The sequence below is a fragment of the Nannospalax galili genome, unplaced genomic scaffold (assembly GCF_000622305.1).
Source record: "Nannospalax galili isolate Female #2095 unplaced genomic scaffold, S.galili_v1.0 scaffold1762, whole genome shotgun sequence".
NCBI lineage: Eukaryota > Metazoa > Chordata > Mammalia > Rodentia > Spalacidae > Nannospalax > Nannospalax galili.
The window spans coordinates 179,513-188,311 of NW_008348080.1; the positions used below are offsets into that span (position 1 = coordinate 179,513).

The 8,799-nt window shown below is 38.0% G+C and overlaps 1 protein-coding gene across 1 annotated transcript in view; it reads left to right on the forward strand.

The window, feature by feature from the left end:
• Pom121l12 (POM121 transmembrane nucleoporin like 12) overlaps positions 1 to 2,412 on the forward strand; it is a 48,743-nt gene extending 46,331 nt beyond the window's left edge. The window contains 2 exon segments of the mRNA XM_008844509.1: positions 1,771 to 2,024; positions 2,026 to 2,412. Of these exon segments, the coding sequence (XP_008842731.1) occupies positions 1,771 to 2,024; positions 2,026 to 2,412 (641 nt within the window).
• Positions 2,413 to 8,799: the final 6,387 nt, after the last annotated feature.

Genomic DNA, 8,799 nt, shown 5'->3' on the forward strand with positions numbered 1-8,799 from the left:
GGGGGTGGGGCTTTACATGTCTATAAGAAGAATGCTTAAGAGCAATTTGTTTCACACCACCTTCAAGAGTCCTTCAAACTGATCATTTTAATAACATATGGAGTATTTATCAAACACTTTTGTCAGTTATGATTAAAAGATCTTTCTATTTTGTGTGCAGGAGGCCATTCTTCTTCATTCTGGATGAAATATCTGGAGTAAGTTACCTTATAAAGAAAAGAGCTTTATTTCACTCACAGTTCTGGAGGTTCAAGGACAGGGCATAACAACAGATAGGCTCTGTTGAAGGCTTGATGTGAATGACATCACCAGTGGTGAGAGGGCCTTAGGCAGGAAGAGGTCACCACTGCACAGGAAGCCAGAGACATTGAGAAAAAGCCAACTTTCTTCCCCCTAACACTCTTGAGAGAACTAAGTCCGGGTCTCACAAGAGCAAGAACTTCCTTAATTCTTCTGAGGGCACACCCCACCGGCCCAGTGACCTCCCATGAAGCCCCACCTCATATAATTACCACAACTAGGGGAAAAACTCAGTATGTAAATCATAAATTAGAAAGAGAGAATCACAGGAAGAGAGAGAAGAAAGAAGGAAAGGGAGAAGAATTTCACCAATGTTCAAAGAGAAGCCTATCTATATATGAGCCTATAACAGGGGTCTACAAGAAAAGAATGCCTTAAGTACGAAAATATAGACTGGTTTACTAAAATTTCCTTAAAATATAAGTGGTGGAAAGTGACATTAAGAACCATTCTAGAAAAAAAATGCATCATCCTTACTGAAATGAAAATGAGTTATTTTTCCTTAAGAGCATTCAAATGAATAATGTTCACTTTTTCAGATCAAGAAAATACCCTTCTGTGAACAGCCTGTACGCAATTTCTGTGAACTGCAAAATCTTTAGGCTTTTTTTCTCTCTAAATACCAAGAGTGAAAACAGAGTGAAATTGCTGATCCAGTATGACAGGGCTCAGAACTGAGAACAATTCAATGGTTTCCTAAGATAAACCAGGAGGTGCCAGGGACAGCAAGTCTAACTTTGGCCACAAAAGCCATGGTACACTCAGTATAACAGAGACAGTTCTCACAGTCCAAAGCTGAAGCTCAAAGGCCCCACATGTGGCAGAAATGATAAACAGGTGAGTATATCCCCAAACTGGAGTGATTTGGGCACAAAAAAAAAGAAAAGAAAAATGAAAGAAATGAGGTGCAAACTAGAGTAACATAGATGTTGACATCGCTAACCCTGTGTGAAAAGAACCCAGGCACACAAGGTAGCACCACACAGAATTCTGAATTCTGCTCACATGACGCTCACGGGAGAATTCCTCAGAGTCTGGCTTAGGTTAGTGTTTGTCCAGTGGGGCAGAAGTAAATAGAAATGTGCTAGCGAAGATTACAGCTTCTTTTTGAGATGATGTTTCTATATTGACATCATAGTGCATGTTTATTATCCGAATACATATGTATATATATGCTCACTTTGAATCTCACTGTTTTTAAGGGTTGGTACATGTAGAAAGGGGTGATATTTGATGATTACAGTTGAGAGAGGGATACTGTTGGGTGGAAGTCTGGTGTCCCATGCAGTCTCCTTGCACATGCGTAGGATCTCAGCATCCTCCACACTCTCGTGCGCAACTGTCCCCTGCAGGTCGGTGGTCTCAGGGACCTTTGGGCATGGGCAGCTATCTGGGCTGCCCCCAGCGGTCGCCACTGCCCCCACTGTTGGGCGCCCTAAGTCGTGGCCTCCTCGTGCCTTGGTGCATCAGGGCCCAAGTGGCCCTGGCCCTACTGCGTCAACATACTGGATCACCACACTCCTCAGATGGTGGTGGGGACCGGGAGGCACTCTCCAATCCAGCTGCCCACAGAGGCCACCATGAATCTCTCCAGTGCCTGGGACACCTACGTGAAAAGATGGCTATGGAGTGTCCAGAGCCCTGGATGGATCTGCAACCCTGTGATGGTTAAGATCGCTCCTGTGTGTAGGGGCAGCCCACTGGCCTCCCTGGGGCATGGAACCCCCCCTTGCAGCAGGGCCAGCCAAGGAGCATCCAGGCCCCTGCTCCAAGGAGACTGTACTGAGGCCCCTCAGTCAGTGCAAGAAGAGGAGCAAGAGGTTTAATGGACCACTGTGGTTCGAAGCCCCAGAGGTGAAGGGCAGGAACCGAAACCCAGAGCCCAAGCTGTTCTCTGCTTTCAAGCCTAGCATCAAAAACATAGGGGCTGCTTCCTTTGTGCCGAAGACAGGATCTCTGAACAGAAGCCAACACTACTGAAGCTTCAGCGTCTGCGTGGAGGAGGAGGATCTTCAGCCCCTTGGCCAGGCTGCCATACCACCCGCTCCTGTGCAGAGCCCTGAGTCTTGTCTGGAGAGCTGGGAGAAGATGCAGCATTCCTGTGACCTCTGACTACTCTCTGTGGGCAAAAATGGAACCTGTAAGGTCAGCTTGGCCCGTGGGAATTCCAAGACTACTGGCCCCCTTGACTCCTAAGATGGAGAGACCTGTAACCCTGTTCTGAGACCCCATTTATGTTTGTGCTTTCAACCCCTTACATCATACTCCATCCCAGTGTGGAACTTAAGACTCCAGCAAGCCATCTACTGTATTTTTCGAGCCTGGTGTCTCCTGACCTGCTAAGCCCCAGACCCACAAATCACTGACTTTTTGCTCTTATACCAAGTCAGACAACTCAGTCAGGCATCTCTCCATCCCCATCTGCCCAGTTTGTATAGTTAAATATTTATCTTATTAAAACAATAATACAAACAAAAATCACTTTTCATGTGAAAATGAACCGAGAGCGTGTTCCAGCAGGAAGATAGTTGATGGAAAAACTTCATTGTAAATTTGTACAGTTAGTTGTGTTCCTAAAGCTTAGTACAGCTTAGCTAGGAAATGGTGAAAGAAAATATGTTAGAGAACTAAGCTGTGATGCTGCAGACATGGGGCCGTAGTGAAGAGTGTGAGTTGTATTCTAAGAACCATGAATGCAAGGATAGAAAAGTCTAGGGACTGGGTGATACTTTAGGAAAGCAGTTCTGACTGCTGGGTACAGAGTGGATTACCCCAGGGCAACAAGAGGAGTTCAACACAGTGTCAGCCAAGAGAGGAGAATTGGTGAGTTTGAGAGGGAGATGATGCATGTGGAAAGATGCAGTGAGCTACAGGTAGATCAGAAGCCAGGTGGAGGCTTGCTAGCGTACCACCTGAAGGTGTCAGGAAAGTAAAGGAATCTGAGACTAAAATGTCACTTCTTCCCTGATGCATGCTGCCCACTTATTGACATAGAAAATATCAATAGGAGAAAATGTGTGAGGAAGCCGTCTTCTGTAATCATGTTTCCTGGAAGAAGAATATTCTTTATCTCATAGTTTTTTTTCAGTTGTGCAATTGGATCTAATAGGAGTGTTTGAATCTGTGGTACTTGATTCAGGAACTGTGACCATACATGTTTGCTTTTAACATACAATTAAGGCCACAGTGTGAGAGAACACGGACATAAAACATGCAAAGAAGAGATGAAGCCTGGAACTAAGAGAACCCTGGGCATAAACTGTCACGGGCATGGAAGGAGATAGGGAACCACAGGCTGCAGTGTCCCTGTATCTAGAACGGCCACTCTGATTTAGCAACACGTTTCATCTGAGTAAAAAGGCAGGAGGTCCGTATCTCAGCTAGAAGAAAATCAGGCAGAGAGAGGATTTCCTACAGTGGGTTAGCTGAGGCCCCACATGAGGATGATGGCAGACTTTATTCATTGTACTGATTCCACTGTTGAGCTCACCGTGACGCTCACGGAAATAAAGCTTCAGCAAATATCCTGAGCACTCTGCAACCCAATTAAGATGAAATATTCTAAAGGAATAGCTTTAACTTTAATCGTGGAATCAAAGATGGGTAAGAAAGAATAATGACTATTATTAAAAAGACAAATGTTAAGAGTTATGTTGTGGAGAAAAGCAAATCTTTTGAACATCTACAGTGGGAATATAAATTAGTAGATCCATTCTGAGAAACTATGGAAATCCCTCAGAAATTAAAAAGAGAACTGCCATGTGATCCAGCAAAACTGCTATGAGATAAATGTCCAAAGAAGGGAGATCAGTACGTCAAAGAGGCTTGTGCGCTCCCATAATCATTTTAGTATTATTCATGAAAAACAAAATATGGACCCAACAAGCATCCATCAATGGAGACGAAATTATGGTACAAATGGAAATGGAAATCATTCACATACAAAATTGGTAGAAATTATGTCATTTATGAACCATATATAAATGAGTCAGACATAGAAAACAAACATCACTCATGTGGAAACTAAATAAGTGAACTCATGGAAGTGCACAACACAATGAGATGCTAGAAGCCAGAGCCTGGGGGACACTTGGGGACCTGTGGTAAATAGTTGGGTTTAGATAAAATACATTTAGGAAAGCTGTGGTGGAACATGGCAATTATGATTTATTGCATAGCAGAAAATCTCAGTAGATTTTAAGTGTTCTTCGCACCTGTCATGGGACTCTTTCTGGTGCAATAGCATCTTCCCACACTCACTTCCATATAGACACATATAATAAAAATTAGAAGCAAAGATCTACATATGATAGAGACTATGCAATGTTTGTTTTCTAAGCCTAAATTCTTTCACTGAATATAGCATTTTCCAATTCCAAGCATTTTCTTGTAAATCTCCTTATTTATTTTTCTGCATGACTGGAATAAAATTACATTGTGTATATGTACCACCATTTCATTATCCATTCACAAGTTAATGAAAAGCTGATTCCACTGATTCCATTTCCCGGCTATTGTGACTAGAACAGCAGTAAGCATAGTTGTGCAAGTATCTATGTAGTTGGCCATAGGATCCTTTGGGTTTATGCCCAGGAATTGTATAGCTGGGTCATATCGTAAATCTGTTTTCAGCTTTTCAGGAAACCTCCACCCTGGTTTCCATAGTGACTGCACCATTTTGCACTCCCAACAACACCAAGTAAATGTTTCTCTTTCCCACATCCTCAGCAGCGTTTGTTATTTATTTCTTGATGATAGTCACTCTGATAGAGATGAGATAGAATGTCAAAAGTGATTTAATTTGTATTTTCATGATGGCAAGGGATGTTCAACACTACTTTAAACACTTTAATTTATTGGCAATTTGTATTTTTTCCTTTTAGAAATCTGTTCAAATCTTTAGTCCAGTTTTCATGATGTTATTTAAAATAACATAGAAATGACTTAAAATATGGTGTAAGATGTGCATAGGTTACATGTACATGTCATGACCTTTTATATCAGGGCCCAAGTCCTTTCAGATTTCAGTGTTCAATGCTGCTTTCAGACCACTCCTTCATGAATGTGAGACATGACTCCGTAATGTGATGCTCATTTCCCTTTGCTTTGGTTTCAGCACCCAGTATACCTGTGCTTCTATCAAGTTAGTGCCATCGTACCATAAATGGATTTGGATCTGCTACCCAAAAAGAAAGTAACACTTTAGTTATGTAAACAATAGCCTTGTTTCACAGAAAATGAAATACAAATGTGGAAAGAGAGCTATTGCTTCTTTAAATTTAAGTTTAATATTTTGGAAAGTCATAATTAAGCAGTTTCCCATGAAAATTCTTTTGTATTGGTTGTGAGGAAGTTATTTGCAAAACTCTGTAAGAAATGTTCAGGTAATAAAAGAGCTTGTGACAGAGTGGGAGGCTTGGTCATGCCCCAGTAGATCATGAGTTACTCTTCCGCAAATGTAAGAAATAAACATTGTTTAGAAAAATATTAAAATTTAGTAGCATTAGTAAGAATCTTACTTCATATTTTGTGTAAAGTATGTTATCACTAATTAGCTATGAAATTTTAACAAGTATTCTGTTTATTCCAAAAAGATATATACCCATATAAATCTATTATCCCCATTTGCCAAGACTGTAGGAAAAACAAATCATCTCATATAAATTTGGTAAAATGATCATAGCAAATGTAAGTTCTCTTTGCATATATATTTTTAGTTATTCTTTAATCCATTTCATTGTATTTGAGTAAGGGATGAAATATACAGTCAATATATCAGTCATGAATGATCCAAAACCCATAGTTTTAATGCACATTAATAAAGCAAATAAGAGAAGAAAGAGGAAGGAGGAGGAGGAGGAGGTCTATAGGACATCAGTACAAAATACAGGGCTTGATGGAGAGATGGCTGCAGTTAGCACTAAGCTACTCATTCTTGTCCTCCAGTTTTGAATCAGTGACCTCTCTGAGCAGGCAGCACAAAGGCTTGTTTCTGCATCACCACTAATTTCCAAGGTTCTTTCTACTTCTACACCTCATTCTAAGGTGTTGGGTATTTATTTTTATGTCCTTCTTTGTTATTATATTCTTTTCTTTTTGAGACAAGGTCCAAAATGAGATCCAGTATCTCCCCAGTCTCCCTATCCTTCTGCTTTAGCCTCCAGAGTGATGAGATTATCTATGCCCCACTCATGCCTTGACCAAGGTATTAATTTTTTTTCTTTTTCTCTTTTTTCATTTTCTCCAAAATGCCAATGCCATTCTGCTGAGATCTTGGAGGGCAGAATTCTTTTTTTTTCAGATTGCACGTCTAGCTGTCTCTTCATCTGAAATGTAATGAATTCGAACAGATTATACTGTGTAAAATTACATAATTATTACCTGAGACATAAAATTTCACACAAATGAAAGTTAATAAAGTATCATATAGTACACTGAAGCACAGAATGTGGTGTGTGTGTGTGACAGAGATACAGATGTAAGCATGATACAGATGTCTGCACATTTATTTGTAAATGCAAACACAATTCTATCTACAACTGTCAGAAGTCTAGTAAAATCAGATGGTGTACTCATAAAAGATTTAACAAAAAATATATGGCGTTAACTTCTAAAATAAATGCACACATACTGACTTTTAAAGAAGAGATTCTTGTTCTCATATACTTTCATTACTTCTTTGAGAATTCATACAATGCATTTTGATCATATTCATTCCCCACTCTTCTCCCGACTCCTTCTTCATCCACTCCCCAACTTCCCACTCTTCAATGTTGTGTCATTAAGCTTGTTTGTTTAAATAACACACTGAGTCCAATCTGTGTTGCCCATGTACTCATGGTTGACCTGCCTGAGACTAAACCCTTGAAGAAAGCTGAGACTTCAGTGAGCGCCCTTGAAGAAAAGAGCCCTCAGAGAGACGCTTAGTTTTCATTACGTGAACTGCTGTTAATTTGTATATGTTGTAAACCACACCCACAGTGCATCTTATTTTCTCTTCTCATTTCTTTAAAGTGAAACATTTTAAATATTTCTAAAACAATGAGGTTAGTTACTGGCTTTTCTGAGTACTTTCTGTATAACTTGCTCATACCTAGTTCAGAATTATTTTTGGACACTACTTAAGGTTTTCCAAACTTCAAACTAAATATCAAGAAGGAACTTTCTTTCTGGGCTTCTACTTCAAACCTCTGTATTCAAAGATCTAACCTGCCCAAACCTGTCTCCCAAGTATATTTCGTTCTTCCATAAAAGAAGTTGCCAAACTAAACAGTGTTCTTTTAAACACTGGTTTAATAATATACTCAAACGTCATTGTGGTAAAAAGTGCAATTAAATTGACAGAAGCTTAAGGATACTATGCTATCAAATAAACCTTTATAAATAGTGATTTTGATGTACATATGTATATGTAAATACTTATGGGCTGCTTCTGAAATGCATGTACACTCAGATATGCTTCAGTAAATAAGAATGCATACACACATATACAGGCACACACACACACTTGAATGTGTATATTAGCAAGATGTATTTAGAAACATGTTTACACATCATATATTCAAGTTATTAATAAGATTGGAAGTCGATTCACATATTAGAGCAAGAATGATATTTTGACCCACAATTATGTATGATCATTAAAGAAAAATATAAAGACAAATAAGGTGATTAGAAAATAAAACTATCAAGTTAAAAAATTATTCATTTTTATTGAGAAATATTAAATAACAAGGTATGTTTAAAATATTTAAAATTAAAATCTAAATTTTATTTCACTAATTATATTGGATTTCACATTTGCAAAATTAAGTGCTTTTCAAATGCACTTTTAATGCTTCAGGAAAGATTTCCCAAAATAAAAAAAAAAAAAAAAAAAGGAAAACAAGAGCAAATAGCCTTCCCTTAGCTTTTTATAGGAATTTTAGGTAAGAACTGGCTTTACTGGCTAAGATGATCACGCCATGCATATTTTTGTTGTTACACTTGGTTATTCAACCTGTGGTGGCTTCCAAGTCAAATTCAAAATTGTTTCTTAAACAGACACACTCACATAGCTATATTTAAAAGGCAAATTTGAGGCATATCTTTTGTAAATTTTTTCACATCCTAGTTTTAGCATTCTCTAGAAAACAATGTGAAAATATAATATGGCTATATTTTAGAAAATGTAAAAATGATTCATATAAAATGATTAATTTCCAGATGTCCTTAAAATGGTGCTATTAGTGAAAATAGACCATTTCACTAAAAGATATGAAATGTTGTATTAAAATTAAAAGTAATAAAAATCCTTTAAGCAATTATGACTCTCAATATATTTTAATTTTAAAAAGTAATACTTATAATAATATCTCATATGGATTCATGAGCTTATAATAAATATTTTAAATTAAATTTTAAAATAATTATTATTTGTGATAGTATAATAAGATTTTTAGAATATAATATTATTTAAAGCATAATTTAATTTAGGATTTTTGTTTTGCTTTTTAGAAC